The sequence below is a fragment of the Cydia strobilella genome, chromosome 1 (genome assembly GCF_947568885.1).
Source record: "Cydia strobilella chromosome 1, ilCydStro3.1, whole genome shotgun sequence".
Lineage (NCBI taxonomy): Eukaryota > Metazoa > Arthropoda > Insecta > Lepidoptera > Tortricidae > Cydia > Cydia strobilella.
Genome location: NC_086041.1, coordinates 34,399,455 through 34,423,941, shown reverse-complemented (window position 1 = coordinate 34,423,941; position 24,487 = coordinate 34,399,455). Strand labels below are relative to the sequence as shown.

The 24,487-nt window shown below is 42.8% G+C and overlaps 1 protein-coding gene across 1 annotated transcript; it reads right to left on the bottom strand.

Moving 5' to 3' along the window:
* Positions 1-965: 965 nt before the first annotated feature.
* On the bottom strand, positions 966-23,929 carry LOC134744913 (polyphosphoinositide phosphatase). Its single transcript, XM_063678863.1, has 14 exons — positions 23,721-23,929; positions 22,338-22,548; positions 16,538-16,961; positions 16,101-16,245; positions 15,269-15,447; positions 14,224-14,568; positions 13,227-13,365; positions 12,431-12,520; positions 11,067-11,200; positions 9,776-10,003; positions 8,987-9,176; positions 4,301-4,443; positions 2,144-2,353; positions 966-1,468 (listed from the first exon to the last, which is right to left on the bottom strand). The coding sequence occupies exons 1-14, from the start codon at positions 23,793-23,795 to the stop codon at positions 1,228-1,230; spliced, it is 2,754 nt and encodes a 917-aa protein (XP_063534933.1). The 5' UTR covers positions 23,796-23,929; the 3' UTR covers positions 966-1,227.
* Positions 23,930-24,487: the final 558 nt, after the last annotated feature.

Genomic DNA, 24,487 nt, shown 5'->3' with positions numbered 1-24,487 from the left:
CCCTTTTCTTTAGGGTGCTAGTACTAGTGTAAGACAAAAATAGTATGATTCTCTCTGTCTATGTTTGAAATAAGACAGTCCTTTGACAAACTATAGTTTGGCCCAAGAAAAGTATGGATGGTATAGAAAAGATGCCAATCTCTTATGGCAGAATTGTTGCAAAAGTGACCGCTTTCCGCTTTAAATAATAGTTCCTAATCTCTCCGGTGGCGCTAGTTAGGCTCTGGGACATGAGTATAACATGAACCAACAAATAACCCGACCAAATTACGTAGGTTGTTTTTGGTAGTATTTCGGTGTATGGTGGCGCCGCCTAATTACTGTTTTTTGATGGACACTTTTCATACATAGAGATTTGGCTCCTTTATATAGTCTCCATGAAGAAAAGGATGTTTAGTTTTTTTTTTCTTATTTACTGCCAATTTGGTTAGTTATAATGTGCGAAGAGCTCTTTCTGGGTTTATTTACTTTTGTACATTGATGTACATTTTTTACGCTTGTCATCTAGTCTAGTTATATAGCCGGACAAGGAACTTTACCAGTAGAAAAATGTGCGAAATTCAAATTTTCTATGGGACGATAACCCGTCGCACCTACATTTTTGCCGCTTTTTTCTACTGACGGAAATGGCTTGACAGACTATATGTTTTATTGTGCGAAATCGACAGATTGGCTATTGTTTGATCAGTGGCGTAACTAGGGGGGGCAGAGGGGGCAAGTGCCCCGGGCGCCATCCAAGGGGGCGCCAAAATGGGCAAAAGGCAGCAGCAGGGAAACTTTCTATTTTGTCAGTTGTCAGGGGGCGCAAATTTGGTGACTAGCTACACCCCTGTGTTTGATCGAGCATGAGGTTAAGTACTTATTATTAGCCTGCTGGGTTTGTATTTGTAGTACAGGTTTGAACTTAATGAAAACACTTTTTAGTGATAATTTGTTATATTTTACATATAGGGCATAAACTATGAATAATATTATTAACAAATAACATATTTAGAGCCAGCAACGCAAATGTGACACCCCAGAAATTGAAGGCTATAGTCTACTGTAGGTAACCGATATTTACTTCCATGCAGCCGCTTACCATCAGGCGGTACGCATGTTTCCTAAAGTCGGATACTAAACTAAAACACAGGCGCTAAAACATTTCTTTTATTAGATTCCTTAGAATTTGAGATCAATAACACGCACACACACACACTTTGACACTCATAATCAGTCATTTTACATTCATTGCGCGAACTCGACATATCTCGTGTATATCTCGACGGTCTGTTGCGACACGAACGTCTTGCCCGTGCTCCGCCTGATATAGTCGCGGTACAGTTCGCGCGCGCCCCGCGTCACCGTGGGCGGGATGACGTCCGCCGAACTGTCAATCGTGAACGCACTGCTTACTGTCACGGTTACTGGGCTGGTGGGCTTGTATTGCAGGTTCGAGCGGCGCTCGAAGTTTACATAGCGCCTATACCTGTTAAAGTGAAAAAAATGTTCTTATAATAATCCGGTTTATGGGTCATTTTTTACCGCCGGCGCAAAAAGAGGGGTGTTATATGTTTGAAAGCGAGTTTCCTTACGGTGGTTCTTAGCTATTGTCGATAAATATAGATCGAGCAGTTTGGAGAGTAGTTCTTAGCTATTTTTGATAAAAATCGATCGAGCAGTTTGAAGAGTATCAAGTTCTTAGCTATTTTTGATAAAAATCGATGTTTGAAGAGTATCAGCTCTTCAAACTGCTCGATACATTTTTGACCCATACTGCTTTTCACATCACCTATGAGGAAATTACAATATTATTCAAGCGGCCCTCTTTACCCTAGGATAGTGTGAATTCATTAGTACATACATACATTACTGAATATTTTTCTTTTTTATCAGATATCAGTCGGCCAGACCAATTCGGCCCTATTTCTCTTTACCCTAAAAATTACTGAACATTTTTTTTACCCTAAAAATTACTGAACAGTTTTTTTAAACATACATATCAGTGTCGGCCGGACAAATCCGGCCCTATTTATCTTTACCCTTAAAATTACTGATCCTTATATTAGTCTGTAGAATAATCTTAACAGCGCGATGCAGCCGACGGAACAGCGCCATCTACAATGAAATTGGGCAACTAAAACTTCCTACGTCCAAAACTTACACAGTCATGTCCGCCTTGCTGGGCTCCTTTAGCGCGAGTCTGTTGCGTCGCTTGACGGCGACGAAGGGGGGCGGCGCGGCGTGCGGGGGGGCGCGCGGCGCGGGAGCGGGGGCGCCGGGGGCGCAGGGGGCGGGGGCGGGTGAGGGGGCGGGGGCGCGGCCGCCCAGCGAGCCGGCCAGCGACGAGTCCGACGACGACGCGCTGTCCGAACTGTATCAACATACAGCAGTACATTACTATAGTTGGTAAAACCAAATTGGCAGTAAATAAGAACCAAAAAACCATACTCATCCTTTTTTTGGGTGCTAGTACTAGTGTAAGACAAAGATAGTATGATTATCTCTGTCTATGTTTTAAATGAGACAGTCCTTTGACAAACTATATAGTATGAATTTTCTCAAATGATTTTTGCGCCTAAGACCCTAATCTGTTAAACAAAAGCCATTGTTTCTTTTCTGTGAGCAGTGGGCTCCCATTTTGAGCGCGTGGCAAAGCAACAATGTCGTTTAAAAAGCGGCTGTATCGTGGTGGTTTTGAGTTTCAAGATTTGATACTACAGACAGACAGACAGTACAACTGAAGTAAAATACTAGTATAGTATGAATTTTCTCAAATGATTTTTACGCTTTAGACCCTAATCTGTTAAACAACAGCCATTGTTTCTTTTGTGCGACCGGTCAGCTCCCTTTTTTAAACGCGTGGCAAAGCAACAATGTCGTTTAAAAAGCGGCTGTATCGTGGTGGTTTTAAGGTTCAAATCTATGTAATAATATGAGCGCTCGCCTTCATTGAGGTGGTCGATTGTCCTACATTACCAAAAAATGTTACATGTACAGTCGCCATCAGATATATCGGAGCGCCCGAGTTGCTCACAAATATCTGAACACGCCTCTATTGTCAAGGCGATAGAGTGCGTGTTCACGTTCAGACATTTGTGAGCACCTCGGGCGCTCCGATATATCTAATGGCGACTGTACATGTAACATTTTTTGGTAATGTAGGACAATCGACCACCTCAATGAAGGCGAGCGCTCATATTATTACATAGATTTGAACCTTAAAACCACCACGATACAGCCGCTTTTTAAACGACATTGTTGCTTTGCCACGCGCTTAAAAAGGGAGCTGACCGGTCGCACAAAAGAAACAATGGCTGTTGTTTAACAGATTAGGGTCTAAAGCGTAAAAATCATTTGAGAAAATTCATACTATACTAGTATTTTACTTCAGTTGTACTGTATTAGTAGTTAGTACAGTCATATAATCTGTGGTACAGTAGTTGTTAGTGACAATAAAGAATGTCGAATAAAAATCTTTCAATGCAACAAACGAAGTGGAGACCTGTTGGGTTAGAGGTTCGTTGATGTCTTTTGTTCTGTACAGTGAGTGTTGCAACTGTTGCATTATGAATATTACAGTTGTCCAAATCATTCTACAACGAAGATTTCAGTTCAGTTTAAAGTGTACATAATATTGGATAGTTATTGTAACATAAAAACCGGCCAAGTGCGAGTCGGACTCGCGTTCCAAGGGTTCCGTACATTACACAATTTAAACAATGTATTTTTTATGTGGAAATGTCTTAAAAAACCCGTAGGGGCCGGATCAAAAACTAAGTAATTAAGTCCGACTCACGCTTGACTGCACATTTCTAATAGGTTTTCCGGTGATCTATAGGTAAAGATCTATTTTGTGTATTTTTTTCAAAATTTTTGACCCAGTAGTTTCGGGGATAAAGGGGGAATAATCATTTTTTGCCTATTTTCTTGAATAACTTCTAAACTGCTTATCTTAAAATTATAATATAAATATATTTGAGATTCCCACAATGAGCTCTTTCATTTGATATGTAACACGATATAGTTTGACAAATTTTATTTTTTAATTTTCTCATTTACCCCCCAAAAGTGGGACAGTAAACAAATGAATTTTAAACACGGGGGGTGTTTAAAATTCATTTGTTTACGTTACATGCCCATCTTTGGGTCACAAATTTACATATGTGTACCAAATTTCAACTTAATTGATCCAGTAGTTTTGGAGAAAATAGGCTGTGACAGACGGACAGACAGACAGACGCACGAGTGATCCTATAAGGGTTCCGTTTTTCCCTTTTGAGGTACGGAACCCTAAAAGTATGTGTTTTATAATACTGACTCGCTAGAATTGTTAGAAGCGGTGGAGGCGCGCCCGCTGAGGCCGGGGTTGGTGCTGGTCCTGGTCACGGCGCGCCCTCTCACGACGAAAGGACTGAAGCTCTCCGCAAATGTCGGGGTTAAGTCGCGTAGCGTGTGACACATCTGCAGAAATTTCGTCAATAAATTTGATAGTTGTATATTTCTTTTTTATGATGTATATTTTATTTATCATCGTATATAATGGGAGTTTTCAGAAAAAATTGTACAGTCGCCATCAGATATATCGGAGCGGCCAAGGTGCTCACAAATATCTGAACAAGCACTCTAACGCCTTGACAATAGAGGCGTGTTCAGATATTTGTGAGCGCCTTGGCCGCTCCGATATATCTGTCGGCGACTGCACCATTAACTTTTTTTTTCGAAAAATCATCAACTTTTGAGTTATTTAGACTCAGAATCACGAGTACTATTGAATGAGACAAAGAAAAAAAAAACAGTTTATCATACAAATTTTGGGTGTCAGGTTTGTAACGGTCCATACAAAATGTATTTTCACATACTATGTGAAAATGCGTTACAAAATTGAAAATTTTTTGGGGACACATTTTTATTTCTTTTTAAATCGATAGGCCTCGTGATTCTGAGTAGAAATAACCCAAAAGTTGATGATTTTTCGAAAAAAGTAAATGGTACACTTTTAAGTGAAAATGCCCTTAAATAACTAACAAATGATTATTTTTAATAAGGAAAAATAACATTAAATTTTAAAAAGAAGTAAAAACAAAACAAGTTTAAACTTAATATTCTAAAAGCTCGACTCGCAGCCCTCCGAACGCAAAGGTGCCCATCACGCTTGCTGCGGTACCGCGTTGAACCGGGATGGACATCATGATGCAAAGAATTTAAAAATGGTTTTGCCGCTGAGCAATGAGGGCTACCGCGTTTTATTTCGCCGCTAGGGGCGCTAGTGTAGATGGAGGTCTTTCAAAATGTCAAATACATGGAAGTTTTGGGAGTTTAAAGCTTTTTTATAGGGAATTTTCACTCCTTATTCATAATTGTGGTAAATCTTTGTCCATCTTTGATTAATCGTGGTAAACAATAGATATAGCTTAATAAATGTTAGTGGTTTACAAAAAGTGCCAACTAAAATATATGCAAAATTACACATGTTGAAAAATGGCACATTTAGACGTTAAAATACCTTTGTGTATAGTAGAATGTATTGATTTTATAAAAATAAGCATAGAAGAATTTTTAGATCTGTTTTTCTGGACCTACATCTACAGTGGCGCCAACTGGTGAGCACAAAAACGATAGCCCTCATTCGTAAAAAGACATTACTGTATAAATTTTGTTTGAATAAATAAATAATAATAATAATTACTATTTATCTGTATATACAATTCCATCTGTAAACAGTTGGAAACATATGCGACAGCGGCGAAAGGTCACACAAAACCAAATACTCTCTCTCCTTCTCACTTTGAATTCGTAGTACACCGCTGACATAAGTCGTTTATAGTCGTGACTTTCACCTGTCTCTCTCCCACTATACCCGTCTCACCTTGAACTCATAGCACTCCGCGAACACAGTGTATTCCAAGGGCCCGTTATAGTTATACGTATCCACCATCTCGAGGGCCCCGGAGTCCCCCTGCATGCCGATGATCTCGCAGCACAGTTTCCGCATTTCGTTGCTCGGCTAAGGCAGGTTATAGTCGCATTAGATGCCGTCTCACTCTTACTATACCCGTCTCACCTTGAACTTGTAGCACTCCGCGAACACAGTGTATTCGAAGGGCCCGTTATAGTTATACGTATCCACCATCTCGAGGGCCCCAGAGTCCCCCTGTATGCCGATGATCTCGCAGCACAGTTTCCGCATTTCGTTGCTCGGCTAAGGCAGGTTATAGTCGCATTAGATGCCGTCTCACTCTAACTATACCCGTCTCACCTTGAACTCGTAGCACTCCGCGAACACAGTGTACTCCAAGGGCCTGTTATAGTCGTACGTATCCACCATCTCGAGGGCCCCAGAGTCCCCCTGCATGCCGATGATCTCGCAGCACAGTTTGAGCATATCGTTGCTCGGCTAAGGCAGGTTATAGTCGCAGTAGATGCCGTCTCACTCTAACTATACCCGTCTCACCTTGAACTCATAGCACTCCGCGAACACAGTGTATTCGAAGGGCCTGTTATAGTCGTGGTAGGTGTCTACCATCTCGAGGGCCCCAGAGTCCCCCTCCATGCCAATTATTCTAACAGCACAGTTTGCGCATATCGTTGCTCGGCTAAGGCAAGTTATAGTCGCAGTAGATGCCGTCTCACTCTAACTACCCGTCTCACCTTGAACTCGTAGCACTCCGCGAACACAGTGTATTCGAAGGGCCCGTTATAGTTATACGTATCCACCATCTCGAGGGCCCCGGAGTCCCCCTGCATGCCGATGATCTCGCAGCACAGTTTGCGCATATCGTTGCTCGGCTAAGGCAGGTTATAGTCGTAGTAGATGCCGTCTCACTCTAACTATACCCGTCTCACCTTGAACTCATAGCACTCCGCGAACACAGTATACTCGAATGGCCTGTTATAGTCGTGCTAGGTGTCCACCATCTCGAGGGCCCCAGAGTCCCCCTGCATGCCGATGATATCGCAGCACAGTTTGCGCATATCGTTGCTCGGCTAAGGCAGGTTATAGTCGTAGTAGATGCCGTCTCACTCTAACTATACCCGTCTCACCTTGAACTCGTAGCACTCCGCGAACACAGTGTATTCGAAGGGCCCGTTATAGTTATACGTATCCACCATCTCGAGGGCCCCAGAGTCCCCCTGCATGCCGATGATCTCGCAGCACAGTTTGCGCATATCGTTGCTCGGCTAAGGCAGGTTATAGTCGTAGTAGATGCCGTCTCACTCTAACTATACCCGTCTCACCTTGAACTCATAGCACTCCGCGAACACAGTATACTCGAATGGCCTGTTATAGTCGTGCTAGGTGTCCACCATCTCGAGGGCCCCAGAGTCCCCCTGCATGCCGATGATATCGCAGCACAGTTTGCGCATATCGTTGCTCGGCTAAGGCAGGTTATAGTCGTAGTAGATGCCGTCTCACTCTAACTATACCCGTCTCACCTTGAACTCGTAGCACTCCGCGAACACAGTGTATTCGAAGGGCCCGTTATAGTTATACGTATCCACCATCTCGAGGGCCCCAGAGTCCCCCTGCATGCCGATGATCTCGCAGCACAGTTTGCGCATATCGTTGCTCGGCTAAGGCAGGTTATAGTCGTAGTAGATGCCGTCTCACTCTAACTATACCCGTCTCACCTTGAACTCATAGCACTCCGCGAACACAGTATACTCGAATGGCCTGTTATAGTCGTGCTAGGTGTCCACCATCTCGAGGGCCCCAGAGTCCCCCTGCATGCCGATGATATCGCAGCACAGTTTGCGCATATCGTTGCTCGGCTAAGGCAGGTTATAGTCGTAGTAGATGCCGTCTCACTCTAACTATACCCGTCTCACCTTGAACTCGTAGCACTCCGCGAACACAGTGTATTCGAAGGGCCTATTATAGTCGTGGTAGCTGTCCACCATTTCGAGGGCCCCGGAGTCCCCCTGCATGCCGATGATCTCGCAGCACAGTTTCCGCATTTCGTTGCTCGGCTAAGGCAGGTTATAGTCGCATTAGATGCCGTCTCACTCTAACTATACCCGTCTCACCTTGAACTCGTAGCACTCCGCGAACACAGTGTACTCCAAGGGCCTGTTATAGTCGTACGTATCCACCATCTCGAGGGCCCCAGAGTCCCCCTGCATGCCGATGATCTCGCAGCACAGTTTGCGCATATCGTTGCTCGGCTAAAGCAGGTTATAGTCGCAGTAGATGCCGTCTCACTCTAACTATACCCGTCTCACCTTGAACTCGTAGCACTCCGCGAACACAGTGTATTCGAAGGGCCTATTATAGTCGTGGTAGCTGTCCACCATTTCGAGGGCCCCGGAGTCCCCCTGCATGCCGATGATCTCGCAGCACAGTTTCCGCATTTCGTTGCTCGGCTAAGGCAGGTTATAGTCGCATTAGATGCCGTCTCACTCTAACTATACCCGTCTCACCTTGAACTCGTAGCACTCCGCGAACACAGTGTACTCCAAGGGCCTGTTATAGTCGTACGTATCCACCATCTCGAGGGCCCCAGAGTCCCCCTGCATGCCGATGATCTCGCAGCACAGTTTGCGCATATCGTTGCTCGGCTAAAGCAGGTTATAGTCGCAGTAGATGCCGTCTCACTCTAACTATACCCGTCTCACCTTGAACTCGTAGCACTCCGCGAACACAGTGTATTCGAAGGGCCTATTATAGTCGTGGTAGCTGTCCACCATTTCGAGGGCCCCGGAGTCCCCCTGCATGCCGATGATCTCGCAGCACAGTTTCCGCATTTCGTTGCTCGGCTAAGGCAGGTTATAGTCGCATTAGATGCCGTCTCACTCTAACTATACCCGTCTCACCTTGAACTCGTAGCACTCCGCGAACACAGTGTACTCCAAGGGCCTGTTATAGTCGTACGTATCCACCATCTCGAGGGCCCCAGAGTCCCCCTGCATGCCGATGATCTCGCAGCACAGTTTGCGCATATCGTTGCTCGGCTAAAGCAGGTTATAGTCGCAGTAGATGCCGTCTCACTAACTATACCCGTCTCACCTTGAACTCATAGCACTCCGCGAACACAGTGTATTCGAATGGCCTGTTATAGTCGTGGTAGGTGTCCACCATCTCGAGTGCCCCGGAGTCCCCCTGCATGCCAATGATTTCGCAGCAAAGTTTGCGCATTTCGTTCGTTGGGTAGGGCAGGTGTTTTAGTACGTCGTCGTCCCACCATTTTGTTAGCGACCTGTAAGGGAGATTCTGTGAGAATGGGAATTAAATGACGTTCAATTTACTTTATTATTAAACTAGCTTTTGCTTGCGACTTCGTCTGCGTGGACTTAGTAACCGCAGCTAAAGTAAGAATAGCGCCTGGAGAAAATCTCATAGCAATCTAAATTTGAGCATATTATGCACATAAATTAGCAGGCACTTCGTTAATTATCTCAATTCCACCCCGCTTTTTACTATCTTAAGGGATGGTTTTCGGGATAAAAACTATCCTATGTCCTTCTCAGGGACTCAACCTATCTCTATGCCAAATTTCATCTAAATCGGTTCAGCGGTTTAAGCGTGAAGAGGGAACACACAGACAGACAGACAGACAGACAGACTTTCGCATTTATAATATTAATATGGATGAAAACCCTAACAGGCAATACAGGGTGGAAAAAAATTATGGGCCCTGGTTTTTCGGTATATAATCGACAACCAACGGGTGATGTAGATAATAATCACTCTGGCACTCTCATATTTGGTCTGCTTGTGTTGGTATTTCTTCGAACGCAATCGGGCCATTAAGCTAAAAGTTAAAAATGGCGTCCTAGTATTTTTTGTATTTTTTACCTGTTTCTCGGTATATAAACTACCGCCTCCGGGTGATGTAGATAGTAATCGCTCGGGAACTCCCATATCGCCGGCTTGCCCGCCTCCGGTATGAACAGTCCCAGGAACAGGTTCATGGTGTTCTGTTTCTCAGCGTCGGAGAAGGTGTTGGAGTAGTACCGGCTCAACGTTTGCATTATGTCGTTGCCGTGGGACGCCCAGGGGGCTGTTTTGCGGTAGGTTTTTATTCTGAAATTGTCAAAATCAAATCAAGACACAATCGCAATTTCCTTGTTTTCCATACATCGAAACGGCTTCTAAGCAATAGCAACGTTATTATGGTGACGTCACGATGTATTGCCATTTTGTTAGAAGCGTTTCGTCAGTAAACTTCGGGTGCCAGACTTTGACCATCGTTTGTGACTTTTGTATTGCTTAAGGCAATGGATCCTATACAGACATTTGATCCTCAAAACAAACCTGATCGACTGATACCATTCATAAAAAAATGTCAACTACCATATTGACATTATTGTCCAGTTTTGCCGGACTTGTAGAAATGGGATGTTTACATAAATCGCGAATATATAAAATGTTATGTTTTTACCATAGCAGGGAATATTAGAATGCTGAAAATCATATTTTGTAAGTGTAAATATGCGTAATTAATTAATTAAAAATAATTTAAAAGTATTTAAAATAATGCCTAGCATCACGTGACTGCAAACGAAAATCGGAGCGCGTGACGTCACGATGTGAGAAACACGCACAGGCAAGTTGTCAAACCTCCTCCTCTGGCACTGACAGCAGTTTGTTTATCACATCGTTACGTCATCCAGATCACGTGACAGCTTGGAGCGTTTTTGCGCGAAATTTAAACACTAAATTAATTAAAGTCGATTTTACATTAAAAATTAATGCATAAAAATTAAAAAAACAATTTTTTGCAATAATTACGTGTATTTCTATAAAATGAAAACAGTTCAAAAAAATTGTCAACATCTCTATTACAACTTATATGATTTTTTTGGGGGTTCCGTACCCAAAGGGTAAAAACGGGACCCTATTACTAAGACTCCGCTGTCCGTCTGTCTGTCACCAGGCTGTATCTCATGAGTCGTGATAGCTAGACAGTTGAAATTTTTACATATGTTGTAATTCTGTTGCCGCTAAATATTAAAAACAGAATAAAATAAATATTTTCGTGAGGTTCCCATACAACAAACGTGATTTTTTGCCGTTTTTTGGGTAATGGTACGGAACCCTTCGTGCGCGAGTCCGACTCGCACTTGGCCGGTTATTAGTATGATACCTGTGGACCAGCTGCGAGCCGCCGTACTGCAGGGCGAGGGTGTCGCCGTGGTCTTCGTACAAGCCCTCCAGCAGGCGCGCGCAGTCCGAGTCGAACTCCACCACGGGAGAGCCTATCAGGCCTAGAGCGTACAGCTACAAAAAACACAAACATCAAACATTTATTCAGCAAATAGGCCACAGGGGCACTTTTACATGTCAATTTTTACAAACAATAAAATTAACCCAAAATTACAAAAAAAAAAAAACAAATATAAATGTCAAATTACACCAAAAAACTAATAAAAATATACAAACAACAGAAGTACTAAAATTGTTTAGAGATGTAAAAGTCTCTAGGTATCAGAGATAAAATGTATATAATAATAAAAAAGATCATCAAATTATCCAGAGATGTAAAGGGTCTCCAAGACTTGAATTGTTATATAATTAATAAAAAGACAAGATATTAAATCAGACAAACAGACAAGAATCGAATGAAGTGCCTCACGTTAATGCCACTCAAAAGTAAAGTTACATAGGTAAAATGAAGCCCGTGTAAACTTAAACAGACCGGTCTCCACAAACAGCACCCGTTCACGAGTATGACGCGTATCTCAGCCATCCAGCCAGCCAAAATTATTAGTACAATGTTATGTATCCATACATAATATTATCAAAAAGTAATGTTAAGTATGGACGGCACAGTACCGGTGGAAAGGCGCGATTAATCTAGGCAAAGATAGATATAACTCCGTAATAGATGGATACAGTCTAAGGAAAAAACGTGCCTCGAAAATCAAGAAAATTTGATTTTCGTTCAGATGCAGCTACTACCTTTGGCCTACTCTCGTATAGAGGGCGTTTACGGTTTCGTTTGTTATTTAACAATTTTAACGCATATCAGTGAAAGGACATGCGTCAAAATAATAAAAATAATTAATGCAAATAAAAAAAAATCATTTATACATATTTAAATACATTCTATCGTATTTTTATAAATCTTCATTTTTAGGGTTCCGTACCCAAAGGGTAAAAACGGGACCCTATTACTAAGACTCCGCTGTCCGTCTGTCACCAGGCTGTATCTCATGAACCGTGATAGCTAGACAGTTGAAATTTTCACAGATGATGTATTTCTGTTGCCGCTATAACAACAAATACTAAAAACAGAATAATATAAATATTTAAATGGGGCTCCCATACAACAAACGTGATTTTTTTGCTGTTTTTTTCCATAATGGTACGGAACCCTTCGTGCGCGAGTCCGACTCGCACTTGGCCGGTTTTTTAGTTTTAAAGTGTGTCGATAGATGGCAGTGAATTTACTGTGGTTACAAAATTTACTATGACATCTTTGCTCTAGGGATAAGGCTGTGTACACACCTGGTGAGCGAGCACGACCTTGCCGATGGCGAACTGCGCGGTGTTGGTGCGGTCGAGGCAGTCCACACAGTTGACGCGCACGAGGCCCGTCTGCAACACATAATACATGTCTATACGAAGGTTATACAAGTAGTTATAAATAATTTAAAGTATTTAAGACGAAGGGAAATACAAATGTAGTCCCCAGTTTCTCGAAGAAACCAATAGTACCTATATATAATATTGTCTTAGGTTACCGCGATAGTTACTCATGAAATAAAACTATGAAAACGGATTATATCGCGTATATTGAATTTATAATACATCCCATACCTACATTAAAGGGTTCAAAACGTCGGGATGTGTTATAAATTCAATATACGCGATATAATCCGTTTTTCATAGTTTCATTTCAATAGTATTATAGTTTGGCAAAGCTATTTTCCTCCCCGCCCTCCTCGTCGGCGTTGGCCTCGCGCTCGCCGTCGGCTTCTCGCTCTACTGTACAGTCTAAGGCAAAAATATCGATCCAGACAAAAGGCTCAAAAATATGTGAACACGACTTTATTGTGGTGTAAGAGCGTACATATATTTTTGAAACATTGGGAATGTATATATATTTATGCCCTTGATTGTACGCCGCACTGCCGCTCGCGCGAATAGAGCCACGTTACCTGGAGCCGGCCGCGCTGGTGGCCGGGCGCGCCGCCGCGCTCGTCGGCCCCGGGCTCGCCGTCGGCCTCGCCCGGGCCTCGCGCGCCGCTTAGAAACACACCAGTACGCCGTACCGCCGCTCGCGCGAATAGAGCCACGTTACCTGGAGCCGGCCGCGCTGGTGGCCGGGCGCGCCGCCGCGCTCGTCGGCCCCGGGCTCGCCGTCGGCCTCGCCCGGGCCTCGCGCGCCGCTTAGAAACACACCAGTACGCCGTACCGCCGCTCGCGCGAATAAGGCTAGCCTGGTAACATTACCCTTTATTACAATGTGCATTGTTACTTTAATCAAAATCAAAAATTCGGAGTCCCTTTGTTTGACATAATAATTGAAAGTCATAATGTAATGATTGTCATATTATCATCAGTCATAATTCTGAAACCGTTAACTTTTCAGGATTATCCTCGGGTTATCCTATAGATAGGTTAGGTTAGGTTTGTTTTATGGCAATTCTGAAAAGTTACGCGTATCTGAGAAAAACCAAATTATGACTAATGATAAAAAAATTTTTTTAATTTATTTAGGAAACAAACAGTCACATACAGATAAGTTTAAACTTGCAGATATACAATAAGACCTATAGTTCCATTAATTATAACATACTGATATTGATAACAAGTAGAAACAGGACTTTTTCGGCACTGCCTATAAATAGGACAATCATTACATTATGACTTTCAATAATTATGTCAAACAATAGAGACCCCGAAAATTCATACATAGTAACCTCGGGGCACCCGTCATACAAAATGATAGTTAAGGAAGTTTAAATCTAGTTGTCATTTTAATTAGGTTCAATTTCATTTGTTCGAAAATTTTACAAGTCAAATGAAATGCTACTTTGTTTTTAATGAAGGTTGACATTTAATCACAACTGAGTGTACATCCTAATGTACATTGGGCGGCTGGGGGTAGATTTATAAGAGCTGGCGCGAGATTTCTACTAAACTGTTAAAACTATATGAGTAAATCCACAGACGAATTCGTATTACGATGGTGCTGTATAGACTTCAAACATATCACGTATATACTAAGAAGGAATTTTATTTTATCCTTTTTAAAGTCGGTCTTCTTGTTTTTGTAAAAAGTTTTGTTTACTTACTTGTCCAAAACCTTAGCATCAGCCCCTTTATTCATCCTAGCCATATCCAAATGGAAGTACTGAACACCGTGCTCCGGCGGCAAAAACTGATTCAGATACTTCACTGCATTACTTATAACGTCCGTTAACAACGACTCGTGTCTTTTCTTCTCTCTCTTCTTCACCAGATTAAGTATCATGATGGGAGCGCCGTATCTCCTCATGAGGTTGTTAAAATGCTTGGCGGGTATTTCGGCGAATGGGTCGCTCAGGTCGATCGAGATTTGGGGTTTGGGCACCATTTTGGAGATGTCCTGGGACCAGTAGCTGGGGATCGAGCCCCGCATTTGAACGAAGGAGCTGAAGCTGTAAAAGGAAATAGGCATTTTACTCAAATGTGATCGGAAATGGTCGCATTTTGTTCGTAAATCGAAAACGCAAAGTGCCTAGCTTTTATCTTAGCGACGACAACGCATGGCCGCCGCTCGCCCGGCGGCGTATTTACAAAAGCTAAACTATTTCAGTCACACCTCAGATTATAATCGGGGAGCTTTTGTTTATGCATATTAGTTAACAATATCTATACCATTTCGGTAAAAAGTAGTCACTCAAATGGATTAGCTTTTTGCATACATATTTTCAAATATTATTCACGACAAAACCTAGTCGAGTTTAGTAACGTCAGTATCGTTTGAATATGATATCTAAATTTTAATAATACTTATTTACTCAAATGGATTATTCCTAGCCACGGTTCGCGGACGCAGCGGGCAAAAATGACATTCGTAATATGATTCATTTTACTCCTAGGAGGATAACCAATACAATAGTAGATTGTACAACAAGGGCATAAAGCGATCCATTTTTATCCGAGGCAATTTATTGGTGCGAACGCAGCGTGGACCAATATAGTCGAGGATAAAAATGAACATTTATGCCTAAGTTATACACTCTGCTTTTCACTTCGAGTGTGATAACCTAAAATATCCAATATTTTAGGTTATATTACCGTATTTATTCAAAAATAGGCCAAATATGATCACATGATGTCTGGACGACCCCTTACCTGCCATTCGAGAACGAGGATATCATAGAGTCATGAACAATCTGCTCGGTTTCCACCTCGTTGGCCACGTCCCCGTGCATGTTGGCTCCTCGCTTGAGGAACCTGGTGCCGGCGTAGCGGTTGCTCCTTCGGGCTACCAGGGTGATGTAGACTGGACGACCGAAGATGTTGAGGTTGCTCTGTTGAATACCTTAGTTAGTTTACCTTCCCTTCTGAATGTTATTTGTAGGTCGTGTTCGTGTCATATAATTATGTGAGAAAGACTTAACTTTATACTTACCTACCATTCACATACCGGCATAAAGAGCTTTAAAGGGGCCCACTGACTATCAGTCCGCCGGACGATATCGGCCTGTCAGTTATTCGGAACTGTCAAATTTTTGTTAAGGGGCCCACAGACTATCAGTCCGCCGGACGATATCGGCCTGTCAGTTAGAACAAAAATTTGACAGTTCCGAACAACTGACAGGCCGATATCGTCCGGCGGACTGATAGTCAGTGGGCCCCTTTATAACTGACAGACCAATATCGTCCGGCGGACGGATAGTCAGTACCTTAAGGGGCCCACTGACTATCAGTCCGCCGGACGATATTGGCCTGTCAGTTAGAACAAAAAATTGACAGTTCCGAACAACTGACAGGCTGACGTCGTCCGGCGGACTGATAGTCAGTGGACCCCATTAGACATTGCCACTAATATAAAAAAAATTGTCTAGAAAAGATCGCTCTTTAGGCAGCCTGTTGTTACACCTCTGTTTTGTATTATATTTGTTCCGTTGCAAAATTATATTGAAATTGAGCAATAATGAGTAATACAATTTGCGTATCTTACCTGTTCAATGAATCCATGCACGATATAGAGAATCCAGTCGGGATGCAGCTGAGAATGCACCGGAGACAGCAGATGGCTGTTCCAGACAAACCTCCACTCTGGGACAGTTCGGACACCAAACTCCAAGCTTGCTCTGGGATCCGATCTGAGAATATCAATGTGTTATAACATTAAATTTAAAATGAAACAAAAACCCCAACACATAAACGGATGAACCAATTTTGATAAAACATATCTAAGAATCACCACTAGAAAACCTGATTTTGGCTAAAAACCGCTTCCAAATTAGTTCAACTGTTTTCAGTATTTGTTGTTGTAGCAGCAACAGAAATACATCATCTGTGAAAATTTCAACTCTCTAGAGTATAATAAAATAGGGTCCTGTTTTTACCCTTTTAGTACAGAACCCTGAAAAGTACTTAAACAAAAAAAATCACCCCATCTTCTCCTGCCTCTGCTGCAACTGCTTCTTCCACGTTTCAAATATATCTTCATCATCATCAACCGCCTGACAAGTGCACTTCTCATCATCACCAGAGTGCAGATTTGACCGATACACAGCTGCCGTGACCGGCTCAGGGAACAACGCCGGTGCCAGCTTCCGAGGCGGTGCCATGTTCATTTGCAACGTATGTGTTATATCGTAACTGTAACTGTAATAGAAATTCGTTGACAAATCTATAGCCAGGAACATCTTCAAGTATCTCTGTTCGTCGGGGTGCTGCGGTTTGTTACTGTCGCTTGGAATGTAGATGGTTGATGTGTCCTCTATCTTGTAAATGGAGTGGGCGCCAATCATGGCTATTTTACGCCTTTTCCTTACCAGGATGATGTAATAGCCCTCTAAGAATCTGATGAAACCTTTCAACAAACAAAGACATACAGTGGACACAAAACAATTGCAGGCGGTCTAACATAAGTTGCGTTCTCGCGCGCGAGTCCATACTTGAAGTCGCGCTAGATATATGGAGTCGCGCGCGAGAACGCAACTTATGCTAGACCGCCTGATTCGTGTTTATTCAAACAGACACATTTCAGCAATTAAACCTATCAAAGGGGTCTCTATTGTTTGACATAATTATTGAAAGACATAATGTAATGATTGTCATAGTCATTAGTCATAATTTGGTTTTTCTCAGAAACGCGTAACTTTTCAGGATTGCCATAAAACAAACCTAACCTAACCTATCTATAGGATAACCCGAGGAAAATCCTGAAAACTGAAAAGTTAACGGTTTCAGAATTATGACTAATGATAATCTGACAATCATTACATTACGACTTTCAATAATTATGTCAAACAAAGGGACCCCCTATCAAAGTGGGGCATCAGTAGGCTTAGCGCAGAAGCGTTGAGAAAGTATCTCTCACGCAAGATAGACTACTCGTCTTTATCAAACTCTATTAATAAAAGAGGGATGGTAGCAGGGACCGGACAACCCTTTCCGCGATAAAACCCTTTCAATGGGCGACACTTAAACACGGCTAACACATTGAAAGACTTTCCCTTTTGAACTGCAAGCCCATTCATACCCTTACCTTTGACTAACCCTTACCGAAAAGCTAACCAAAAATAAGGCTAGCCCTTAATAAGGGTTACCCTTATCTTTAAGCGCTTTTTTATAAAGGTTTCCCTTTGCGTGAAAGAGACAGGATTAGTATCTACGGTAGTGTATGAAAAGGAAAGAAAATACGTGCCTAGTCAAAGAACGCCGCCGTCGCCGCCGACGATCGCTCGGATTCGAAGTAATGTGTGCTTTATGAACAAGGTAGACGACTTAAATTAGCACGCTTATATACTAAAAGGGAAGCCCTTTATAAGGCTAACCCTTATAAGCAATATGCAAGGTGTTCGTGAGCGGATGATAAGGGTTTTGTAAGGGTATTGGGCTACCGATTACTCAAATGTGGTAGTTTTATATAAGGGTTTTTAAAAGCAAAACAAAGGGTTTCGTCTGGCAAAGGGTATGGTGAGTTAAGCCTTATGCAATACCCTTATAAAACCCCGATAAGGGATAGCGGGCAGGTCCCTGGATGGTAGTCTATCTCGCATGAGTGAAAACGTTGCGGCGCTCCTATCATAAGCCTACTGGCCAGGTATTTTGAAGACACACAAAGATGGCCATTGGCACGCTGGGCTGACGACATAGTTAAGGTGGCAGGGGCCAACTGGGTATGGGAGGCCCAAGATCGAGAGAAGGAAAGATTCTGGAAGAGGCCTATACCTCATAAGAGGGTTCTGAAGTGATTTTTTTTGCCCTTATTAAACTAAGTTTTGCAAATAATTTTTATATTTCATATGTAAACCCAGAAATAAGGCTTTTTTTTAATACCACGTCGGTGGCAAACAAGCATACGGCCCGCCTGATGGTAAGCAGTCACCATAGCCTATGGACGCCTGCAACACCAGAGATATTACATGCGCGTTGCCGACCCTTTAAATTTTTATTTATTCATTTTGAAAGGTTGAAACAAATCTAGAGTAGAATCACTTGAAACAGGGTATTGTATTGTATTGTAGTTCGGGCGATTTTCCGCAACTCGACGACTGGCGCCTATTTTGCGTGACATGGGGGTGGGCTAGTCCTGCCAGCCCAGCTCCTCGAGGAAACCTATCAAACCTTTGATGTTGAGTAGGACCTCGGGGAGGTCTCTCGGGGATCCGAGATGTTTTGCCCTGTATGGGGCCACTCCGCTGCACTCCAGCACCACGTGAGAGGCTGTTTATTCTGTCTCCATGCATCCTCTGCATAGGGGCCTGTCTGTGACACCTGTTATAAAAAGATGTTTGTTAAATAGTCCATGACCTGTTATGACACTGGTCACCATGCTCAGTCGGGTCTTTCCTATTTGAAGGAGCACCCTTGTGAGCTTTCCGCTGATGCCAGGCATGGCTTGTTTGGCCTGTCTGCATCCAGTCTGGTTTAGCCAATGTTCTGTGTGTAGTTTCCCTGTACGTGCCAGCAGCATTGAGCGTACCTTGCTAAACGGTATCGGGAGGATCGGTTCTGGGCCAATCGCTCCCGCACTCGATCCTTGCCTGGCAAGCTCGTCCGCAGCATCGTTCTTCTTCTTTCTTCTTCTTTTTCTAGAGGCTATGTAAGGCTCCAGAGCCTATGTATCACTGCGACCATCTCTGATCTATTGTGATCGCCACCTACTACAACTCTCGATCCAAACCTGCAACTTCAAACAGCTGCAGGATCTTTTTGGTTTCGAGAGACTTTAACTCCTCCGGGCGCAATATATGTCCACCCAGGATCAAGTCACGAGTGCGCATTAGGCAGGGGCACTCTGTGAGGATGTGTAGGGGCGTCTCCTCTGCCTCCATACAGAGTCTGCACCGCCCCATGTCACGTTTCCCCATAGTGTGCATGTGCTTATTTAGGCCGCAGTGCCCGGTAAGCACCCTGACCAAGTTGCGCAGTTGGTTCCTAGGCAGCGCCAAGGCGCTCGAAGACGCCTTTTTGCTGAAGGCCTTGATAAGCGCTTTGGAATGGTTCAACCCTGGTTTCTCCCTCCAGAGTTGAATGGTTTTGTAGTGACAGTAGGTCTTTAGGGTGAGCCGCGTTAGGCTTCTGGGAATCCCACAAAACGGCTCAGGACTGTAGTTCTTCCCCTTAGCCCCTGCTCGCGCGAGTTCGTCGGCCTTTTCGTTTCCAACGATACCCGCATGCCCCGGGACCCAACGTAGAACAACCTTGTTCCTGGCTCCAAGGTTGTTCAATAATTGCCTGCAGTTCTCAACCAGCCTCGATGTGGTGACATCAGAGGTTAGGGCTAAGAGTGCCGCCTGGCTATCCGAATGGATATAGATAGTATGGTTGCCGTAGTTGCTTTGCAGATTCATTGACGCACATTCAATAATGGCGTATACCTCTGCCTGGAATATAGAGCAAAAACGCCCTAGGTTTAAGCTGATGCTTTTCCTGGGCGCTTCACCATATACTCCGCAGCCTACTTCAGATCCGGATTTGGAGCCATCAGTGTACCACCTCAGGCTTCCTTCTTTCCACTTAATTTGACTGTTTGACCAGTCCTCCCTTTTGGGGAGTTCCACTGAGTAGAGTTTGAGTGGACAAAATTTGGGTGCCATAGTGTCGGACGGCATCCCAAGAACAGGAATATCGTACACTGATTCCTTAAACAGTCTCAGAGTTTGCGATAACCAATTACCTCTCCTCGCGCCCGCTATTCTAAGCATACTAGATCTCGCCTCCAATTCCAGATGCAGGTGAAGGGGCGGTAGATTTAGTATGGCCTCTAGGGCTGCCGTCGGGGAGGATGACATGGCTCCAGTGACGATGACACAGGCAGTTCTTTGCAGGCTGCCAAGCCTCGTCACTGTTGCCTTCTGCGTCGTTTTCCTGTACCATGCTACGGAGGCGTAAGACACTATCGGCCTCACTATAGCCGTGTACAGCCACAAGGCAATCTTGGGTTTTAGACCCCATCGGTTGCCTGCTAAACGACAGCATATTGCCAAGGCTGATCTAGCCTTTTGTATAGTTCCGTCCACATGCTTGTTCCAGGTCAGTTTCTGGTCCAGTGTTACCCCCAGATATTTGACCTCTGTTGAGAACGGAATAGTTTTACCATTCATGACAAGCGGCTTAAGTTTGTCTAGTTTCCGCTTGTTCGTGAATGGAACTATAATTGTCTTGTCCGCATTGATAGACAATTCATTATCTCTGCACCATGTATTTATGGTGTTGAGAGCCCTCTGCATAAGGTCTGATAAAGTACTTTGACAGTTGCCCCTCACCGTCACAACAAGGTCGTCTGCGTACCCCTGAGTGTCGATTCGGAGCTCCGCCATCTTATGCAGAAGTCCATCCACCGCGAGAGTCCAGAGCAAGGGAGATAGGACACCCCCCTGCGGGCAGCCTCTCACAGTGGCCACTTCCAGTGTAGTGTTAAGCAAGTCTAGCCTAACCATTCTGCTTGAGAGCATGCTTTGCACCCAGCGGATAGTGGTGCCGTCCACCTCCTTGGCCCTGAGCCCTTCCACCAGTGTCCGAGTGGGTGTATTATCAAAAGCGCCCTCAATATCTAGGAAGGCCGACAGGGCTATGTCTTTGTCTTCCAAAGCCGCAGCATCGTTACCCCGGGATCCGCTGTGTCCTTTGATCCATTGTAGGGTGATCTTATTGTTATGACATACCTCCATTAGTCGTTCGTGGCATTCGTGTATAAGTTTGGATGTGACTTGAAACAGGGTTTTTACTTATTTATTAATTATTTTTATTATCCTCCTAAGGGCCACTTACACCATCCCACTAACCCGAGTTAACCTGTTAAACCTGGAGTTACCATGGTTACCAGTACAATTTCACACTGGGTTAATGGTTTAACCAGTTAACCACGGGTTAGTAGGATGGTGCAGTGGCCCTAACAGTGTTTTAGTAGTCCATAGGTGACGGTAATAGCTTACAATCAGGTGATTCATCTGCTCCAAATTTTATATTAAAGAAAAAAATGGAAAAAGTTACACTTCCGGCAGGATAGTGTGACTGTCGGAAGTGTAACTTTTATATAAAATTTGGAGTATCGCTCGCAGGCGAATCTGCATGTTAAAAAATTGATTCATCTGCTCGTTTGCCTCCTATATCACAAAAAACTGTACCGGTTTAAAAAAAATTGCAAAAAAAACACGTTTGTTGTATGGGAGCCCCATTTAAATATTTATTTTATTCTGTTTTTAGTATTTGTTGTTATAGCGGCAACAGGAATACATCATCTGCGAAAATTTCAACTGTCTAGTTATCACGGTTCATGAGATACAGCCTGGTGACAGACGGCCGGACAGTAGAGTCTTAGTAATAGGGTCCCATTATTATTCACAACGACGGGACTTAATCGCGTAAAATAAATTTAAAATTTACCTCCGACGTTTCGAGGACGGCGTAATAGGGTCCCGTTTTTACCCTAAAGTCCCATAAAGATAGACCATAACCACAGGATTTAATTTATCCACAGCTATGGCACTTTATACTTACTTACTTACTGCTGTGGCGCGACGACCCTTAGTGGATCTTGGTCTCCAACACCAAAGACCGGCATGCTACCGTGTCCAAAGCCGTTTCTGTTGTTTGTGTGTGTTTTGGAGAAACGAAAGGCACATAGTCCGGATGGGGGAAGATCGCACAGTCTGGAGGGCGTACTCCGGAGTACCAAGTGGCCGAAGACCGTCTGGATGGCACTTTATACTTTATTTAATTTAATTTACAATCTTACCAACTATACCAAATGCAGAGACAAGCTTGTTGAATCCGGAGTTCTTCCCAGCTCGATTCCCACAGCCAATCATGTTCAGGAGCTGGTGGATCTCCTGCTTGTTATACTCCACTTTGTCATCAATCAGCGATAGCTCTTTGGAGTCTGTCCTGTCTATTTTCAACACTCGAAATCTAGTTTGGGTATTGTTAGAACCAATCAGGTAAAATCTCTGGAATTCAAATGTAAAAAGTAAATAATTGAGCTTTTTTTTTTTTTAATCTGGTTTTTATGGAGGCTTTGGACACTCTAGGTGAACATGTCAGCCTCATGGGTGCTATCATAGTTCCCTACTCAAGGGAGAGGTCAATAAAGTGGTAAACACTGATTGCTTTGTCCGATATAGGCTCTGCCAACCAACAATTGATCTGTCCATTGTGCATGGAGCCCAGACTACCAAAAATTCTTTTTCTCAAGTCCGAATTCCGGACGCATTCCAACAACACGTGAGACAAGTCATCAGTCTTCTGACAGTTTGCACACAGTGGTGACGATTTAACACCCATCATGCACAGAAATTTGTTTGTAGGGATGTGTCCGGACCGGACTCGGAAAGCTGAGACTAACACTTTTCTAGAGAGGTTGGCAGAATCAAACCAGGGTATCCACAAGGGTCTATCTTGAATTGTTCTGTACCAGATTCCAACACCCCTTGATAAAGCTTGTTCTCCAAAATGGTATTCCCATTTCTGTAAACATTTTTTTTTAATTCTGGGAATTACTTCACTTGAATATGGTATAGATTCGAGTACAGAGCCATCCATTACAGCGGTTTTAGCAAGCTTATCTACTGCCTCGTTTCCTACTAACCCTACGTGGGAAGGAATCCACTGTATTTTAACAACTCTACCTTTACACATAAACTCATGAATCAACTGTAGAGCTTCATATGCAAAAGGCATGCCTCTTTGTCCATAAACACAATGATTAAGGTGTTGAAGTGCACTCTTTGAGTCAGATAGTATTACAACTGGAGCACTATTAGCTAGATTATTTGCATAACACAAGGCTTCTTTAATAGCTACAAGTTCAGCTCGCATAACGCACGCGTCATCATGCAGCTTCCACATGAGTGAAACATTGCACTGAGGATCAAACAGAGCTGCTCCAACACCTTGTACACACCTCGAACCATCAGTGTATATTCTATGAAATTGATTGAGCTTGCATTTGTACTTTCAATAATTGTTATCTATAGTGTTGTTTACAATAAAATGTTTACTACTACAAATATTTGTAAACGCCCCATTTTTGCAATGTGTGTCCACGTCATTATATCAAATATAATTTGTGTTGAGGAAGTCAGAGCGTTGCTTTTACATATTCCCAAATCTATTTACTTACCGCTTTCGTTTCATAAAGAGCTATTCTTTGTATAGAGCTAATTATAGGATGAAACATAACGTCGGTCTTGGACATTTTTATAATCTCAATGAACTTGTTAAAATTTTTGCACTTCTGATGTTGATATTTAAAGCGAATTTCGAAAGCTCTTAATTGTTATCAACTTAAATAAATTGCATGTTTTTTCTATTAATCTTAGATATAATAAAATAACAAACTTATCAGCTGTGCTGGTAAGTAAGTAAATTAAAAATGTCAATGTCAATATTGACATCACATGCAAAGCCATGTTCCAAATTTTTAATGATCTCAAAATACTATGGATAAAAAGAAAACTTTATTTCAATAAAGCAAAGACCGTCATTTTACAAAATGGGGTATTTTTTTATTAAATTAAAATTTTATTATATTAAATTGCAGTAGCAAAAGGGCTTCTACTTCTGCGTTATAGTTATTCGTTTTGGAACAACCCTACAGCAAACAAATTCGAGGTATTTTTTAAAACCACTGTATAAGACTGTTGTTTAATTTAAATACCTCTGCTTGTGTTTCTGTTTTCTTTTGTATTGTTTTGTATGTAATAAACAGTTTTTTCAACACACTTGCTCAAAACGACGTTTTTATTCCACCGATTTTTGGCTCATAATCCTAGATATTAAACACGCGTGCTCTTTCAGTGCATTATTCCACTCGTGCTTTTTCATTATATTATCCGACTGAGTACTAAGGTAAGTGATTGCTATTAATATGCATGGAAAGGGAGCCTT

Bases quoted from the DNA above. Each gene is read 5' to 3' on its own strand.
- LOC134744913 (XM_063678863.1), bottom strand. From the start codon at position 23,795: ATGTCCAAGACCGACGTTATGTTTCATCCTATAATTAGCTCTATACAA. The intron at 14,569-15,268 runs GTAAGGGGTCGT...TTCCTTTTACAG, and splicing joins TCCTCGTTCTCGAATGGCAG to CTTCAGCTCCTTCGTTCAAA. The intron at 13,366-14,223 runs GTAAGTAAACAA...TAATGTTACCAG, and splicing joins GATGCTAAGGTTTTGGACAA to GCTAGCCTTATTCGCGCGAG.